Source organism: Neoarius graeffei, chromosome 28, assembly GCF_027579695.1.
Source record: "Neoarius graeffei isolate fNeoGra1 chromosome 28, fNeoGra1.pri, whole genome shotgun sequence".
Lineage (NCBI taxonomy): Eukaryota > Metazoa > Chordata > Actinopteri > Siluriformes > Ariidae > Neoarius > Neoarius graeffei.
The window spans coordinates 48,026,041-48,046,082 of record NC_083596.1 but is presented as its reverse complement, the minus strand read 5'-3'; the positions used below and the strand labels follow the sequence as shown (position 1 = coordinate 48,046,082).

Sequence of the window (20,042 nt, the reverse complement as noted above, 5' to 3'; positions counted from 1 at the left end):
CTGGCAATTACTAACACTGGCCTCTTGGCGGCATGTACGACTGGTAATTATTAACACTGGCCACTAGGCGGCGTGTACGGCTGGTAATTACTAACACTGGCCACTAGGCGGCGTGTACGGCTGGTAATTACTAACACTGGCCACTAGGCGGCGTGTACGGCTGGTAATTACTAACACTGGCCACTAGGCGGCGTGTACGGCTGGTAATTACTAACACTGGCCACTAGGCGGCGTGTACGGCTGGTAATTACTAACACTGGCCACTTGGCGGCGTGTACGGCTGGTAATTACTAACACTGGCCACTAGGCGGCGTGTACGGCTGGTAATTACTAACACTGGCCACTAGGCGGCGTGTACGGCTGGTAATTACTAACACTGGCCACTAGGCGGCGTGTACGGCTGGTAATTACTAACACTGGCCACTAGGCGGCGTGTACGGCTGGTAATTACTAACACTGGCCACTTGGCGGCGGGTACGGCTGGTAATTACTAACACTGGCCACTAGGCGGCGTGTACGGCTGGTAATTACTAACACTGGCCACTAGGCGGCGTGTACGGCTGGTAATTACTAACACTGGCCACTAGGCGGCGTGTACGGCTGGTAATTACTAACACTGGCCACAAGGCAGCGCGTATGTATAGGTAATCGTATGGGGCCGAGTAAAATTAAGGATTAATTTCACGAGTGATTTTGAAGTTTTGAAAACGACTCGGACAATTTCAAAATTTTGAAGTCATGAGTGAAATTGATCCTTAATTTTACAAGGAATTATACAAGTCAACTTTATCAAATATGCTATACATGCTCAACATACAGCACAGATGAAATTTCAGTCCTCTCTGACCCACGGTGCAAACAGGCAATGCAATAAATAAAAATAGAATAATTGAAATAAACAATATAAACACTATAGATAAGAAATAGACTAAAAACACTCATATATATACACACACACTGGAGCAAAAGGACATTAAAATAAACAGTCAAGGGCACTTGAGGTATAGCAGATAAACATGAAATAAACAGTATAAACAAACTAATAGCTAATTATTATTAAACTAATAATACGATTACTTGTTTATAAATATATAGGGCCAAATTCATACTTCGGAAGCCTTCAAGTTCACAACATTTGTCATTCACGTTTTGTGAACCAATCAGGGCGCGAGACGATCTTGCACGTTTGAATCAGTTTCTAAAGCGTCTTTCATCATGACACGGCGACACGACACGAGGATTCTGAAAGTGGTTTACAAAATTTTATTGGAACTTCTTCACGAAAGCCATTTTGTTGACAAAATTTGCTAATTTTTGTAACCGTAACCAAGCAACGAACTAGCCAATAACATTTCAGAAATACGGCCCAGTGTTAAGGAAAAAAAGCCCTCCTTGATTGACCAATCAGAATTGAGTAATTTGGCCCTATGTATTATAAGACTGGTAATTACTAACACTGGCCACTAGGCGGTGTGTATGACTGGTACTAGGCACGCACAGGACCAAAACCATCAGAAAACAACTCGATGGGTTTCTTTATGTGTAGGGCTCTGCTAAAAACTTTAGTCCAGATCTCCTGCCTGTTGATGATGATCGCCTTGCTGGTATTTCAGCCCGCACTTCATTTCCGAGTGCGTCTCGCATCTCTCACCTCCAGCTCTCGGAGACGGGTCCGCTTGCTCTCAGACATCTCGAAGTTGTGCAGGCTGCTTTTAAACTCCGCCCCCTCAAACCTGCTGGGGCTTGCCGCATCGTCGCTGCTGCTGTCGTCATCCGAGTCCGCTTCATTCTCCTTCACACCACTTAACGAATGAAAGATTAATGAATTCAAGGTTTGAATGATTACGGAGCAGGAGATTAAATGCTCGAGTCCTAACAGAGAAACCGGTCTATTCTCTGAAGGAAAAAAAAAAAAGATAGTAGGTTCAAAGAAATGACTCTTTATGAGGTGAGGAGACTTTTACCTCGCACTCAGCTCGTCCTCGGAGTTGGATTTTGCTGCGAGATCAAACAGGAGAGTCAAAACTGAGCGGTAATGAAATAAGGATGAAGGTCTGAAGAGAGTTTGTAGTTACCCGACTGTTCCACGTCATCCACTCGCTCCCACTTAGACAAGGCAATGCTCGGTAGCGGCTTATCCAAGCCTTCGTCCACTGAGAGAAAAAAAAAATCTGAATCAACAAGAGCTACAATTCTACTTTGAACCAAACGTGATGGTTTGAATGGATAGAGGAAACATCCACTGGTCATTCTGTTCATCATAATGCAGCCTTGTTTTAAAATAATACACTAAACACACAGATTTCCGTCAAACTCACATGGTACGCCGTCGATGTCGTCCATCACAGGGCCGAGCGGGACACCATCGATATCGTCCACTGGGACACCGTCGATGGACGACGGATCCCAGGTCATAGGAGAACCATCCAGGTCGTCTAGTGGCGTCCCGTCCAGTTCTGTCCCGTCCAGAGGGACGCCGTCTAAAGGAGCGCCGTCCAAATCTGGAGAGGCGGCCTACAAGAGACGTGGGGGTGGGGTTAATACGTTACCCAGACTGCACTTGTGATGATCAAACCAACTGAGTTACTATGTAAAAAAACTTCTGGGCTCTCGAATGGCGTAACAGAAAAGCGTTCGCCCCATCATGTGTGGCCAGGAGCTCAAGAACGCAAAATTGGCCGTGCTCTCAGGTCAGCAGGGGTGGCATATTTTCCATCTGATTTATGTAGATCAGATAATAAAATAAAACAAATTACTCTTCTCGTCTTCTTCCGCTTTATCCGGGACCGGGTCGCGGAGGCAGCAGTCTAAGCAGGGAAGCCCAAACTTCCCTTTCCCCAGACACCTCGGCCAGCTCCTCGGGAAGAACACCGAGGCGTTCCCAGGCCAGCCGAGAGACATAGTCCCTCCAGCGTGTCCTGGGTCTTCCCCGGGGCCTCCTCCCGGGGGGACATGCCTGGAACACCTCCCCAGGGAGGCGTCCAGGCAAATTACTCTTCTCCTTCCTTTCTATCTAACCCTGAAAGATCAAAATGCTTTCTTAATTAAGCAAATTACTCTTCTCCTTCCTTAATTAAGAAAGCATTTTGATCTTTCAGGGTTAGATATGACTAATCTTGTTAGCATTTACATACTAAATGTTAATTAAATTTCACAACCAACTTTTAGCAGTATTTGACAGCCCCATAAAAAAAACAAAAAAAAACACCACACAGTTTCAGTCCAATTATAACTTGTGGAAAAAGTAACAAACTCGAGTTCGTCGGTCACCTCCGTGCTTTCAGGCAGTTCCTCTCCTGGTTTGATGAGCCCCAGGAAGATGTTTTGCAGCTGGATGAGAAAGGATTCCGGGTAGATGGCCCAGTCCTCCCAGGCACGAAAGCAAGCCATGATCCTTTGCTAGAGAAAGAGGGAAAAGAACTCATGAGCCAACAAGAGGAGTTGAAATGAAGTGAAACGGTTCCTCCGTGACTCTGCGCTCACCTTGAACTGCTCGGCCTGCAGCCTGGCCTGGATGTTCCGGTATGCCTCGCCCATGTCGCTGAAGATCTGCGGCAGCTTTGACTCGAAGCTGCACATGAACAACGCGTACAGATTCCCAAATTACACGGAAGTGCAGACGATTGTATGGAAGAGAACAGATTAAGAGACGGCTCTTACTATTTGCGGTAGTAGGATGCGTTCGAGACCTTGGCGCTGGAGTTGTACAGGATGTCCGACACCAGATAAAGCCTCGCAACCTGCATGACAAAGTGATGTTTGCTCGATACACATGTTCCAAAAAACAGTGAGTTGGAACTGAAGCTGTAAGAGCAGAGAATTCAAGTGGGCCAATCGTTTGGACTTACAGGTGTGTGAGACACAGATGAGGACTGGGGGGAGGGGGAGTGTGTGCGCATGCGTGTGTACCTTCTTCTGCAGTGGTGTCTGTATCATCGAGAGTGACTCAGCGATGCAGGACACCACCTCCTCTGCAGCCTCTGCTCTCTCCAGACAGAAGAGCATGGCATCACCAATCTCCACCCTTCGGGGACTTAAACCCCTCAGTAACACCTCCAGCTGCTCCCTGTGCCTGACACACACACACACACACATTGCATGACTAATCTCCCGATGTGTTTCTAACACAAGCGTTATAACGCAACACATACTCAGGTTTGAGCTGCCCTTTCTTTAGCTCCTCCTCCTGGAAAGGGGCAGGGTCTTCCTCAGGCTCCTCGTCACCATGGAGATAGGGATTGAGGACAGGGGGCCTCCAGAGGGAGCCGCCCCGGAACATTCGGAACATTGAGGTCTTCCACTCATTCAGACTCTCACCCTGAGAGAGAGAAGTGGTGCAGAGAAAGAAAGATATAATTGACAAGAGACAGATAGACAGAGAAACAGAGAAGGGTGGAGAGAAAGGAAGTGTGAGGACAAGGAAGAATGAGGAAAAGAGCACGAGACAATAAAAAATGGTGGCGAAAGAGAAAGGGGTTTCAATCTCATGAAAAAGAAATGAAGCTGATGGAGCAGGTTTTTGTGTGTGTGTGTGTGTGTGTGTGTGTGTGTGTGTGTGTGTGTATATACGTACACGTACCTGCAGGATAGAAAAGAGTTTCCATCTGTAGTACACATGCTCCTGACACTTATTATCGAACAGAAATCTGTAAAATGAACAAAAAACACACACTGTGACTAAACAGACATCAGCATCTAATTCATCTATAATTAAACTGAAAAGTTACGAGACATATGAATGTGTTCTCCGGATCAGCGGTGACGTGAAACATGAGACACTCGGCCCTAAATTCTGTCTGCTTTGACAAAATCAGTTCAGTGGAAGGGGAGAGAAAAAAAAAAATTCTATTTATTTCACGTTTTAACTACATCTAAAAGATGCTACCCCGGGATCAACACACCCACTACACTACACTACAGGAAGTGATGCATTCTGGCCCAATGCAAAATACAGGAAGTAGCCAAGCACAAGTTGTGAGGTTTTTTTTTTGCTGGAGCGAAAGGTTCCTGGAAGTAAACCATACAAGAAGGCAACTGGACTTGCTCGAAATCCTTCAAGACGTCTCTCCTCTCATCCGAAAGACTTCAGTTCTGTCTGACTAGTGGGGAGTTCCAGGTGTTTATCCTCTAGTGGACCAAAAGCAACCCAAAGGAGTTCTTTTCTTGCTGAGTTCTGAATCGGAGTTAAAAGAAAAAGGTTTCCACTGAGGTCACATGGGTCTAACAGCCTACAGGATGACCGAGAGGGTCAACGACCCACGTGATCTCAACAACTCTCCTTTGGGTTGCTTTTGGTCCACTAGAGGATCAACATCTGGAACTCCCCACGAGTCAGACAGAACTGAAGAAGCCTTTCGGATGAGAGGAGAAACATCTTCAAGGATTTCAAGCAAGTCCAGTTGCCTTCTTTAGTACCTATGGTTTATGATGACCATATAACTTGAATAAATTTCAAGTTATTTAAACAAACAAACAAAACCACTTTCTTGCTCCGAAAAAGATTTTGAATTCAGGAAATTGAGATCTGAAAGATTTTGAGTCCTAAAAATTTTTTAGTTCTGAAGCTTTCAGTTTGAAATATGCTTTTGGTTCTGAAAGTTCTTCAATTTCGAAAAGTTGAGCTTTGAATAAAGCTTGAGTCTAAAACAAGAGTTTGAGCTCTGAAGGTTCTTGGATTTTAAGGGGTTTTCTTTTATTTCTGAAAAGTTTGAGTCCTGAATTGGAATTAAAATTAAAGGTTTTGAATTCTTCAAGTTCTTGAATAAAATTTCTCGAGTTCTTGGAGTCCAAAAAGTAGAACTCTGAATAAAGTTTGAGTTTTGAACAAGATTTTGAGTCGAGTTCTGACGGTTCTTGAATTTTGAGCTCTCTCACCCTGAACAGGTTCCAAGTTCCAGAAACATTTAAGTTCTGAAAATTGAGTTTGAAATAGTTTTTGGAGTTCTGATAAGTTTTCAAGTTCTGAAAGATTTCTGAATTACTGTATACACTACAGCACCTGCTAGATTTGGAAAAATGCATCTTCTAGCCTGAAAGGCGCAATGCTTTAATAATAAAATCCCAGAAACAGTAACACCCTCGCATCCCCACTCACCTGAAGTCTGGGTTGTTCTTCTCTCGGCTCATGATGATGGCCTCGAACATGGGTCCTTCTCTCACCACAAACTCAATCATCCTGTGGATGAGGCACAGCAGGTTCCTGGCCGCACAAAAGACAAAGGATATGAGAGCATGAATGAGTGTACGCTCCTCCCTCTCTTTCTCTCTCTCTCTCCTTCATCCAGTCGTCTATAAATGTGTCAGTTCTGTCTCACCCTGATACCCATTCGGTCCACAGTTTTATGCAAGAGACACACCTCCAGCCAGGTGATCAAGAATGTGCTTATTTAATACTTTTTTTTTTTTTTAAATAGCTGTAATAATTATTTTGTATAAATCATTGCCAATATTTAAGCTGCCAAATGTCATTTGGAGTGAGAAAACGTAGCCGCGAGTGAATTTGTGGGACGATTTCCTTCCCTCCAAAATTTTAATGCATAAAAACAGTAATCATACAGCATTTAATGTTTAATTTTCTAAAATGGTCAACAAAACATTTTAAAAGCCTGAGTTCACCAGATGGTGCACGCGCATACTGAAAATCACTAAAATAATTACTTGTAAGATGCTATATTGAACATACCTTCGAGGTAATATTTTTTGCTTGGATTTTTTTTTTAAATTCCCTTTTGGACAAAAAAGCCTGCCTTTTTTACAGCTATTTTCAGAAATGTGATTTTTTTTGAATTCTTAATAAATCTACAGTACTGTGCAAAAGTCTTAGGCACGTTAAAAAATGCTGTCGACCAAAAACGGCTTAAAAATAATGAAATGAAATGTTAACATTTATAAATTTATTTATTTTTTTTACAATAAACAGCAATCAATAAGCCATAATAAATGAAACAGCCACAATTTGGTGCAAGAGGAAATTCCCCTTTCTTTAAAAAAATAAATAAATAAAAATAAATAAATAAATAATAATAATAATAATAATAATAATAATAGGCTCAGATACAATGAGTGCAGTTTTATAAGGAAACGAGCTGCAAGTTTTACTGAGCATCTTGCAGAACCAGCCACAGTTCTTCTACACTGAAAAAATTTTCCAGTAGCCGTCATTGTTTTTTCTTTGACTCTGACAAGATGGCGCTGCTCTGCTGGCGACATGGAGGAGGGCTTCTTATAACAGGTATAAACATTCATTCATCCCTCTTTCAATTAAGTTTCTGAATGATCAGAGGTGAATGTATGTGGGCTAATAAATGGATGGTGTACGTATGCATAGATGGAAGACTAGAATGTGTTATCTTTTTTTGGCTATTTTGCACAGGTTATTTAGAACTATGGCTCTTTTGTACATGTATGGAAATGTATGAATGAATGTAATATATATACACACACATACACACAGCTGGATAGTACAGTGGTAATGCTCACTGACTACGACGCAGGAGATCAGGGTTCAAATCATCATCCAGTAAGGGTCCTTAGGCAAGACCCCTCATGATACATCAGCCTACCTCAGGAATGAGTGAAGACATAAATGATAGAGTCATACCGGCTCAGACGTCGCCCGGGTCAACAAGGTCTGCGTCAGTTGCTAGGGAACCAGGGCAAACTGATGAGAAATGGGCTACTGGAACAAAACATCGATGGACGAGGACAGAAAATACGGATTTGCTGGAATGCTACTATACAAGCAATCCCAGAGAGAGGGGATACATGCAGCGAATGTGGGACCATTGGATACTTCGAAACCCACAATCAAGGAAACAGCTAACAAAGAAACAGCTATTAGCCCAGTGTTCCAACATCCGTAATCGAAATCTACTATCACAACTAGAGATTAATGAAATACAACAACGATGCTACGGCAAGGGGGAGCCAGAAAGACAGGTCAGCGGGGCGATGTCATCATCATCCCCACAACCAGAGATTGGGTACCAAGCCCCAACAGCTAACAGCCTCAACACAAGAGCTGCTGACCTGAGAAGGAAGATTGTGACCCAACTGGAAACCTGGAGCCCCCGACGAATACCGAAGCCGAGTTGCCAAGTACCTTCAGAAGATCTACTAGTAGATGTGAATGCTGCTCTGAAGACAATCTCCACAAGAACCATCACTGAGACCAACAAGCTGATACACAGTACAGCAACAGTAATCATGGAGATGCTTGGACACAAGGTGGGCTCGGGACATAAACAGTATCCACCATGGAAGAGACGATTAGAGGCCAAGATAAAGGCAGCACGGAGAGAAGTTAGCCAGCTAGCTGAACTACAGAAAGGGAACATGGTGAATAAAGGGGCACCCAGGAAGTACAACTCACTCTCCATACCAGAGGCACTCGAAACTGCCAAACAGCGACTAACAGCTCTGGCCACCCGGTTGAAGAGATACACCAAGGAGGGAGAGGCCAGGAGAATAAACAAGCTGTTCTCCACTGAACCAGCCAAGGTGTACTCTCAGTGGCAGGGGAACAACAACCGTTCAGACCCACCAAGAGCTGAGGTGGAAAAATACTGGAAAGACATATGGGAAAGAAAGGCATCACACAACACCGATGCCCAATGGTTAGTGGACCTAAGAGCTGACCACAGCAACCTCCCAGAACAAGAACCAGTAACCATCTCAATGGCAGACGTCCAAGAAAGAGTGTCAAAGATGAAGAGCTGGACAGCACCAGGCCCCGATATGATCCATACGTACTGGCTGAAGAAGCTAACTGCACTCCATGAACGCCTAGCAGCACAGATGAACCAGCTGCTGAGGGATGAGACCCACCCAGAATGGCTAACCCAAGGCAGGACAGTCCTAATCATGAAGGACCCCCAGAAGGGACCCATCCCATCCAACTACCGGCCAATTACCTGTCTCTGCACAACATGGAAGGCCCTGTCAGGCATCATTGCGGCAAAAATGAGTAAGCATGTGGCTCAATACATGAGCGAGGCACAGAAAGGGATTGGCAGTAACACCAGAGGAGCCAAGCACCAGCTACTGGTCGATAGAACAGTCGCCCGAGACTGTAAGAAGAGACAGACCAACCTGTGCACTGCCTGGATTGACTACAAGAAAGCCTACGACTCAATGCCACACACATGGATACTGGAATGTCTGGAACTGTATAAGATCAACAGGAACCTAAGGACCTTCATCCAGAACTCAATGGAAATGTGGAAGACAACCCTAGAGGCCAACTCAAAACCCATTGCCCAAGTCAACATCAAGTGCGGCATATACCAAGGAGATGCGCTATCACCACTGCTGTTCTGCATAGGCCTGAACCCCCTCAGTCGGATCATCACGAAGAGCGGCTACGAGTAACGATTCCGTAGTGGGGCAACAATCAGCCACCTGCTCTACATGGATGACATCAAGCTGTATGCCAGGAATGAGCGAGAAATAGACTCGCTGATCCACACCACCCGGATCTACAGCGATGACATGGGGATGTCATTCGGATTGGACAAGTGTGGCCGGATGGTCTCAAAGAGAGGCAAGATGATCCGGACTGAGGGGATTGACCTACCAGAGGGCAACATAGGTGATATCCAAGACAGCTACAAGTACCTTGGCATCCCACAGGCTAATGGAAACCATGAAGAGGCCACAAGGAAGTCAACCACAGCCAAATACCTCCAGAGAGTAAGGCAGGTCCTGAAAAGTCAGCTGAATGGTAAGAACAAGGTCCGAGCCATCAACATGTACGCACTACCAGTCATCAGATACCCCGCTGGTATCATAAACTGGCCAAAGGAGGAGATAGAAGCCACAGATATCAAGACTAGAAAGCTCCTCACCATGCGTGGAGGGTTCCACCCCAAGTCCAGCACCCAGAGACTATACACTAAGCGGAAAGAGGGAGGCCGAGGGCTAGTGAGCATCAAGACCACGGTCCAGGATGAAACATCGAAAATCCGAGAATACATCAGAAAGATGGCCCCAAAGAATGAACTGCTAAGTGAATGTCTCAGGCAGCAGAACCCTGATGAGAGCGCAGAGGAGGAGGAGGAACAGACAACCTGGAGGGACAAACCCCGACGTGGCATGTACCACCGTCAGATAGAGGAAGTGGCTGATATCAAGAAATCCTACCAGTGGCTGGATAATGCAGGACTGACAGACAGCACAGAGGCACTAATCATGGCAGCACAAGAACAGGCCATAAGCACAAGAGCCATAGAGGCCAGGATCTACCAGAGTAGATCAGACCCAAGATGCAGACTGTGCAAAGAAGCCCCTGAAACAGTCCAGCACATAGTAGCAGGGTGTAAGATGCTAGCTGGATCAGCGTACATGGAGAGGCACAACCAAGTGGCTGGGATAGTATACAGGAACATCTGCAACCAGTATGGAATAGAAGTACCCAAGTCCCAATGGGCCATACCACAGAAGGTGGCTGAGAACAACAGGGCCAAGGTTCTGTGGGACTTCAGCTTCCAGACTGACAAACAGATCCTGGCTAACCAACCAGACATAGTGGTGGTGATAGATGTGGCAATCCCAGCTGACGCCAACATCAGGAAGAAGGAACATGAGAAACTTGAGAAGTATCAAGGGTTGAAAGAGCAGCTGGAACGGATGTGGAAAGTCAAGGGTTGCGTGGTCCCCGTGGTAGTGGGGGCACTTGGAGCAGTAACCCCCAAACTGGGAGAGTGGCTCCAGCAAATCCCAGGAACAACATCTGAAGCCTCAGTCCAGAAGAGCGCAGTCCTAGGAACATCGAAGATACTGCGCAGAACCCTCAAACTCCCAGGCCTCTGGTAGAGGACCCGAGCATGAGGATGACATGGATACCCCCCCCCCCCCCCCACCGGGGGTGAGAAGGAGATTTTTTTATATATTTAGTTATATATATATATATATATATACACATATATATACACATACACACACACACACACTTTCGTCTAAACGGGGGAACAGGGGCGCTGCGCCCTCTTACTCTCAGCATGTGCCCCCTTACTGACTCCGTGAAAACATCCCAGCAACACTACGTGACAATGTGTCTGATCATCAAATACGTTATAATTGCTCCAAAAATATTCCAATCAATCATAGTAGATACACCGCCAGACGGTGCAAAAACAATCCGAATTGGCGTTTTCCAGACTGAGGCACCATGTTGTTTAGTTGTTTACTTGTCGCGGCTGCTCTCGCGAGATTTGACATGGGTTACATACAAGGTCAGCTGACTTGTAGAGCGAGATTTCTCGAGACTGAATGACCTTTCACCCACCAGCGCGGGAGCTTTTGACAGAAGTAGTTCGCGAGTTGTTTTTGTTGACACTTGGGCATTTAAAGATGTCATCCACGAAACGGAAGAAAGCCAAAGACTGTCCGGGGCAGAAGAAGATTACTTCTTTCTTTTTCAATGTTGACAGACAATTTGTTACAATTTCCCTCTCAGATAGCCTCAGAATATCCCATTGGAGCATTTTTCAAAGGCTTTGCATGGCGGGGGTGGACAACCGGCACCATCTCCCCCCCGCTTCGCTCCCTCGCCATGGTGAGCGCCCTCATACTAAATTTTTCTAGAAAAAACCCTGATATATACATCTCGGGTGGGCAGAAAAAAAGTGATACCCCTGTTTAATCAAGAATAACTCAAAAACTAGGCTATGCATACAAACTAAATTTGGTACATGTCATGAGCAGCTAGTTTTAGTCAAGTGGTGAAATTTTCAGCCAAAAATATTCATTAACGCAGGAATAATGAAGAAATACAAAATTCAGGTAAAAAAAAATGCAATGCCAGACGTTGACTTATTATTTACTTACCACGGCTTTAATCGAGAAGATGGTCGATATGGCCTCCATCCTCGGAATCAACCAATCGAAGTCTCTTTTTCCAGAAAGATATGGACTTTCGAATTTCAGCAACTGATATTTCATCCCACTTTTCTATTATCTTGTCCTTCAGTTCCTGTTCTGTGAACTTTTCCGTCCTTCCGGCATAAACTTTTTCGGATAACGAATCCCAAACACTGTAGTCCATTGGATTCAAGTCAGGTGACTGTGGGGGCCACTCATCCTTTTTTATGAACATTGGAGTGTTCTGTTCTAGGTATTCCTGGGTAACGCGGCTTATATGCGAGGTGGCCCCATCCTGCTGAAAAATGTACGTGTCGTCTGGATAGAGTTGTCTGCAATCTGGCAGAAGTCCATTTTCCAACAGCTGCATGCAAGATTGAGAGTTCACCTTCACTTTGTTCGTATCGATAAAGTGGATGTTAGTTCTTCCATTCCAAGACACACCAGCCGACACCATGACTTTCTTGGTAAACCTTGAAGTTTCATGGTAGAGTCTTGTGGGAGGAATGTCATTCTTCTTTCTTCCATAAACCCTATCGTTCTGTCTATTGCGTGCAACTTCATATGTAAAATCCTTTTCATCCGTAAACACCATCCGTCTTACATCCTTGGCTGAATACCTGTCGTTTAAATTCCGGCTGCGAGTCTTTTGCTTCTGTTTCACGTTAGTATCACGTCTTGAAACCCTGATTCTCTTGAATGGTTTCAAATTAAGTTCCTTGGTAATGGTTCTAACAGAAGTACGACTGATGTTCAAATCGTGCGCAATTTGTCTTTGAGATTTATGTGACCCTGGCTGGTCCTCCTGGGATGCGATGAGCTCCTCAACTCAGGCCTTGTTATCATCAGTTGTAGCTGTTCGAGGTCGTCCACTGCCTGGCTTCCTATCTGTGGAACCAGTTTCTTTAATTCTTTTAATCCACCTGTTAAGAGTAGCAATGCTCCACTGTTTCCTAGGGAACTCCTTTATTAGCCACTTAGCACCCCAGCCTTTCTCTTCCACACAGGCCTTAACAACAGCTTTATCTTCTTCACTCAAAACCATGACTTCTCTCAAGGGCTTTACAAAATCAAATGCTCCAAAACCAGGCTGTTCAGAATGTTTAGGTTATAGGGACTGCCACGCGCAGACGTTACGTCATCAGGCAGCAGACGCACTGGTAGATGCACTGGATGACACAATAAGAACGTCTGGCATTGCATTTTTTTACCTGAATTTTGTATTTCCTCATTATTCCTGCGTTAATGAATATTTTTGGCTGAAAATTTCACCACTTGACTAAAACTAGCTGCTCATGACATGTACCAAATTTAGTTTGTATGCATAGCCTAGTTTTTGAGTTATTCTTGATTAAACAGGGGTATCACTTTTTTCTGCCCACCCGATATATATGACTGTAGGAATGGTATTAATTTTTGTGAGATATCTAGGAATGTATAGATGTTATTGATTGGATGTATGAATAGGTATGCATGTATGGATATTATTTGAGTGGATGTTAGGTCGGTATGTTTGTATGTATGTATGAATGTATTTATGGTACTCGTTTGAACTGTTTGTATGTATCAATGTTAGGATTTTTAATTTGCACAGTTCACCTGGAGCAAAAATGCCGGATTGCACATATGTTCTTTTAGTTAATTAGATGTGTGTTTGTGTCCCTTTCTTGATGCAGCAATGTTCCCTGACTCCAAGCTAAATTTCTCCCTAGGGAGACCAATAAAGTGACTTTACTTTTTTTTTTTATCTGAAAAGTGCTCCCTTATGGAATATGCTGCTCAGATACAGGCTTTTTTTTCTGTAACATTTAATTTTGTGCTGGAAAACAAATGTTTGGAACTCTAAAATGTTTTTGTAATGTTTTGACTCAATAATGTAGAAGTCATAAAATAGAAATCTATTTAAAAAAAAAAATCAAAGCTTTTATGAAAAAAAAAGCTTGCTTAAGACTTTTGCACAATACTGTATCTCTCTGTATACATTTATTTAAGTATATATTTGCTAAAATATTGAAATGTTCTCCATTTTCCTTGACAGAAAGCAAGGCAGAATCTTTCAATTTCAGAATAAGACTGCTCCGAGAGCACAATATCCCCTGCTGGCACCTCTGCCATAACTCTGGTAAAATGCGACTGAATTGAACGGAATTGCAGTACGCGTATTACCGACATATAACAAAGAATCCTGTCAAGTTTCGTGAAATTCCTCTAAAATTGTGAGAGGAGTTGATTTCAGAAGGTGAGTACCCTTCCCGGGACAGACGGATGTCGCTACGACGTAATCCCCCTTCGGGCCTTTTGGCCAGCGGGGGATAATAATCGTGAGGGAAGTTGATTTCAGAAAGCAAGCACACCTTGATGAAATTGCCAAAGTTTGTTAATAAATCAAGGGCATAACTGGTAAAATTTGCCCAAGGCCACACCAATTTAATTAGTTGGTTCTCAGATTTTTTCAGGAAAAATATGAAGCGAGCAGGCAAAAAAAAAAAAAAAAAAATGCTCTGATGGTAAAATTAGCGGTGGAAATAGACCAAACAATACAGGCAAACCAGTAAACAGAATTTCAACACACCTGTCAAAGATTTTACGCTTCTGTTCGCTGAATATCCTAACAATCACAAACACAGGCTTTGCAGGACTCCCCTCCACAGGCATGTTTCTTCCACAAGTCTTTATCGAAAGTGAAAGGGGCGATTTGATTGGTTTTCGACGTCACGTGACCTTTTCTGTTGGCGGGAGTTTGATTTTCATTTTGCACTTTCTTCAAGCGGCGATTCCGAGAACCAACTAATCGAATTGGTGTGGCCCAAATTAAACGAAATTTCAATCTGCGTATAACTGTCACATAAGAAAGCCTTTTGCCAAGTTTGGTGAAATTCCTCCACAAATTGTGAGAGGAGTTGATTTCAGAAGAACGTACACCTTCATGAAATTCTCAAAGTTATTTAATCAAGACTCAAAACTCTGGTAAAATTTTCATAAACGAAATTAAATCACAATCTGCGTATTACCATCGTATAACAAGGCCTTTTGCCAAGCTTCGAGAAATTCGTCCAAAAATTGTAAGAGGAGTTGATTTCAGAAGAATGTGTACGCTCATGAAATTGTCAAATTATAATTTTGTTAATCAAGGGCTGTAACTCTGGTAAAACACGATCCAAGTTAATGAAATTATAATATGCGTATTATCGACATATAACAAAGAACCCTGCCAAGTTTGGTGAAATTCCTCCAAAAATTGAGAGAGGAATTTATTTCAGAAGGTGAGCACTCTTCCCGGGAAGGACGGAAATCGCCACAACATAATCCCCCTTCGGGCCTTTCGGCCAGCGGGGGATAAAAATTGAGTCGAGATGAACAAGAGTGTGAGATGGGGATGAGTGGGCAGGGCTTACAGGGTGTCGGTTAATATTAGTCTCCAAAATGGTCCATTATTTAATCTTTTTTTGAGGGGTACTGTGTAACAGTTTACTCCCTTGTTAAAATGCAGAGCGCCTGAATTTGACAGCTTTATTCTTTATTGATTGCAATTTCGAGGCATCTTGTTGTGAGGCTGATTTTGATATGAAAAGGAACTTAACCTTATACATCATGTATCTAGTGTGTGTCCCGATTGCCGTACAGTCCTCTCTAATGTGTTCACTCAACATTGCAGGGGGTTATTCATCTACGCCTTACTTACACTGTGTGTGTTGTGTGTGTGTGTGCACTGCAGCACTAGAACAGTAATTACAGTCATTTATTAAATAGAATGTACCTTATATACCTTAATGTTAGTCATTGCCATCTAAGACTATTGTTCTGTCTGAGTGTGTGTGTGTGTGCTTTTTCTGAATCATGCTGTGATATTAAATGGATAAAGAGCGTGTACCTTTCTGATGGGATAACCACTGTCACTACGGCGTCGTACAGAGTCTGTTCGTGACGTCAAACCACGTGATGAAGATACAAACAATAACGTAAGTTTATGTTTGTTAAATAATAAAACCATACACAATACTGCAACACATTCTCACTGTCCTCATCCTAATCATGTCAAGGTTAGAGTTATTATGGATGTGAAGCACAATTAATACCACTTACCCAAGGATACAGTGGTATGCAAAGGTTTGGGCACCCCTGGTCAAAATTGCTGTTACAGTGAACAGTTCAGCAAGTTGAAGATGAAATGATCTCCAAAAGGCATAAAGTTAAAGATGACTCATTCCCTTTATATTTTAAGCAAAAACTATTTTTTATTTTCATCCTTTACATTTTCAAAATGACAAAAAAGGAAAAGGGCCCGCAGCAAAAGTTTGGTCAGTACTTAGTAACACCCCCTTTGGCAAACGTCACAGCTTGTAAACACTTAGCAGCCAGATAATAATCTTCCAGTTCTTACCTGGGGGATTTTCACACATTCGTCCTTGCAAAAGGCTTCCAGTTCTACAAGTTTCTTGGGCTGTCTTGCATGCACTGCTCTTTTGAGATCTAGCCACAGATTTTCAATGATGTTTAGGTCAGGGGACTGTGAGGGCCAGGGCAAAACCTTCAGCTTGGGCCTCTTGAGGTATTCCATTGTAGATTTTGAGGTGTGTTTTGGATCATCGTCTTATTGTAGGACCCATCCTCTTTTTAACTTCAACTTTTTTACAGATGGTGTGATGTTTGCTTCCAGAATTTGCTGGTATTTATTCGAATCCATGCTTCCCTCGACCAGTAAAATGTGCCCTGTGCCACTGGCTGCAACACAACCCCAAAGCATGATCGATCCACACCCATGCTTCAGAGTTGGAGAGGTGTTCTTTTCCTGGAATTTGGCACCCTTTTTTCTCCAAACATACCTTTGCACATTGTGGCCAAAAAGTTCTATTTTGATTTCATCAGTCCACAGGACTTATTTCCAAAATGCATCAGGCTTATGTAGATGTTCATTTGCAAACTTCAGACGCTGAATTTTGTGGCTAGGACGCAGGAACGGTTTTCTTCTGATGACTCTCTCATGAAGGTCATATTTGTTCAGGTGTCGCTGCATAGTAGAACAGTGCACCACCACTCCAGGGTCTGCAAAATCTTTCTGAAGGTCTTTTGCAGTCAAACGGGTTTTTATTTGCCTTTCTAGCTATCCAACGAGCAGTTCTTTCAGAAAGTTTTCTTCATCTTCCAGACCTCACCTTGATCTCCACTGTTTCTGTTAACTGCCATTTCTTAATAACATTACAATCTGAGGAAACGGCTACCTGAAAACGCTTTGCTACGTTCTTGTAGCCTTCTCCTGCTTTGTGAGCATCAATTATTTTATTATTCAGAATGCGACGGAGTTGCTTAGAGGAGCCCATGGCTGTTGATTTTAGGGACAAGTTTGAGGAGTCCAAGAATTTATACAGCTTTGAAATCAGCATCATCTGACCTTTCCTAACAAAGAATTTGAACAAGCGACAGCTCAATAAGCTAATTAAGGTCTGGAACCTTGGTAAAAGTTACCTGAGAACTCAAATGTATTGGGGTGCCCAAACTTTCGCATGGTGTTCCTTTTCTTTTTTCACTCTCCACTTGTACAATACAAAAATAATACACAAATCTTGCAGAAAACGCTGAAAAGAAAAGGTGTCGTCTTTACTTTTACGCCATTTGGCGATCAGTTCATCATCTGCTCACTTAACTATTCACAGTAACAGACATTTTCAGTAAGGGTGCCCAAACTTTTGCATGCCACTGTATATGCAATGGACAAATGATTAGAGAGGAAAAATAATAATAATAATAATAATAATAATAAATTGCTAATCTACTGCATGGATTAATGAGTAAAAGAGTAGAGCGTCTCTAAGATGGTTTCATATGCCTGATTTCAACTTTTCATATCTTAAACACATTTGGACACATCTATAATAACGTTTTACAAATGTTTCTTTGTAGTTCCTTGTTTCGTAATGATTAAAAACTGAAGACATCCAACCTACACCGTGTTTCTATAATGCAATTTCCAAGATCGAAAATGAAACTTTTTGGGGTGAGGGGTGAACAACTACACAGCTGAACTAATCTTGAATAAATTCATCTTGCTTCTGATACTAATACTTCTCAAAACTTCATCAAGCACTTAACAGTTGAAAGGGTGTGGCACGACTGATGCCACGCCCCTGAGCATTGAGCTGTTCTTTTTACCTTGTAGAAATCCTCAGACGAGCGGCCGCGGGATTTGGAGAAGTCGTTGCGAAAGCGGTCTCGTGGCTGGGCGTTGAAAGGCAGGCCTGAAGGAGGAGGCGGAGCTGTGGGCTTCAGCACTCCTACAGGAGTGTACAGGGGCTGAGGTGGGATTCTCACAGCCTTCCCCCAGCCCAGCTTCATCTCAAAACCCATCACCGTTTTACCTGCAGGGAAATCAGGAATAACGAGAATGAACATACTCCCGCTGAGGAGGGGCTGGTTGCTGGTTTTTTTTTTTTTTTTTAAAGTGTATGTAATGCCTTACTGTCGTGCTTTAAAATTAAATTATATAGATTATCGTGAGTAATGACCAAAATTAATTAATAAAGCAGGGGAAAAAATAATTATTTGTTACTTTATTATCAAACACAAAACTAATCGATAAATTGCGGCTTCCTGATCCTAGAAAAAGGCAGCCTTGCCCCAGGGTTAATCTCGCATGACGTCACGCATAGAACCCTGGTCATTTCGGTTCATGCTTGTTTACTCGCTGAAATTGGATATTGTTGTTGGAATCTTACAATGTGAAAAAGTGCTGCATTGTGTTTGGATGCTCAAATCCATAAACAACAGGACATTTGGTTCACAAATTTCCGAGAAACGAGACCAATCTAAAGCGACAGTGGGTGAGGTTTGTGCAAACGAAGTGGGCAGAGTTGGTGTCGCCAACTAACAAATCTGATTCACCACCAGAACGACCACATGGGAATTACTGGAGGGGAAAAAAGTAGCCCGTTATTTAATACATTTGAACAGTTCGTCGATTCCCCCATTATCGCCTACTTCATATTTTCTTTCAATAATTACACTGAATAAAGTGTACGTTTTAAAAGATTAGATTTCTGCATTCATTGAGGAACATGTAAATATTTCCCCTGTATTTTGCAGCAGCCAGCTTAGAATAAAAATCCACAAACCAATCTGTGTTTCCAATTCTCTCTGGCTGGTGGTGCGCTATCGGCGGTGAGCGGGACTGTCATGAACTGAGTGAACTGGCAGTTACTCGTCTTGGGGGCTCGAGAAGATAACCATTTATTCTGGAATATCCTTGATCATCATCTGGCCCTTCATCCGACATACAAGAATCCCAATCACTTTCAGAATTCTCTCCAAAACGTGATTCCGTATTGAGACTGGTCTAACCACTGCTGCGGACGGGAATTAAATTGATACCTGGATCAATAGAGGTGTTCACACGGCAACTTTTACTCCGGTGTAGCACCGGGGCTGCCCCGGTAGAGCGTTCACACGGTACAAAGTTACACCGGTGTAGCCCCTGAAAGCTGCTTAAACCGGTGCAAATCCAACCCTGCTCGGGAGGTGGTTTAAGAAATGTACTCCGGAGTAAATGCTAGTTTGCGGGGCAGCACCGATATAAAACGGGACGTCTGAACGCTACAGGGGTAGACTCGCTACGCGTGAGGAGAGCTGATTACATACGGGCATTGCATAATTTGCATCCTGGTATTTTGCGCTTCCAAAATGGCGACTATCAACAACAACAGAACTGCGTGTCTTCCAGTGTTGCCAGATTGGGCGGTTTTAAGTGCATTTTGGTGGATTTGAACATACACTGTTCAACACTGGTGTCTTCATCCACGTTGTTCTCCCGGCGCTTGATGATGCCATGACAACCGGGAAAAGGAAGTACATTTTCACGCATGCGCATATTTCATTTCCGCATTATTACTATCATATAGCACGGTCGCCAAAACTGCCGTGTGAACGCAAGTGGGGCTGCACCGGTGCTAACATGCTTCTCTCTAGTAAGCAGGTTTGTGACATGTGAACGCTCCACAAAATTTACACCGGTGTAAGATATATCGCAACAAAATACATCGGTGCAGCATCGATGCAAATATGTGCCGTGTGAACACCCCTTTTGTTACACGTGTGGTGTCATGCACCCCTTCAGGATCTTCCGGTTCAGTCTTGGCAGAGTTTATTGATTTTCTATTAATTTATGGCCTTTTGGATCAGCCATAGTTCGAAAA

The 20,042-nt window shown here is 43.3% G+C and overlaps 1 protein-coding gene across 2 annotated transcripts in view; it reads right to left on the bottom strand.

The window, feature by feature from the left end:
* The window catches only part of zgc:163098 (uncharacterized protein LOC100037380 homolog), a 35,934-nt gene that overhangs the window by 5,737 nt on the left and 10,155 nt on the right, over nt 1–20,042 (bottom strand). The window contains exons 9-21 of one of the 2 annotated variants that reach the window (XM_060912460.1): nt 18,007–18,212; nt 15,731–15,774; nt 6,095–6,199; nt 4,574–4,646; nt 4,152–4,318; nt 3,910–4,072; nt 3,661–3,740; nt 3,484–3,571; nt 3,271–3,399; nt 2,319–2,514; nt 2,076–2,153; nt 1,965–1,998; nt 1,652–1,802 (exon numbers count right to left, since the gene is read on the bottom strand). In XM_060912460.1, the coding sequence (XP_060768443.1) occupies nt 1,652–1,802; nt 1,965–1,998; nt 2,076–2,153; nt 2,319–2,514; nt 3,271–3,399; nt 3,484–3,571; nt 3,661–3,740; nt 3,910–4,072; nt 4,152–4,318; nt 4,574–4,646; nt 6,095–6,199; nt 15,731–15,774; nt 18,007–18,212 (1,514 nt within the window). The remainder of the gene's footprint in view (nt 1–1,651; nt 1,803–1,964; nt 1,999–2,075; nt 2,154–2,318; nt 2,515–3,270; nt 3,400–3,483; nt 3,572–3,660; nt 3,741–3,909; nt 4,073–4,151; nt 4,319–4,573; nt 4,647–6,094; nt 6,200–15,730; nt 15,775–18,006; nt 18,213–20,042) is intronic. The other variant, XM_060912461.1, reaches the window with a different exon arrangement.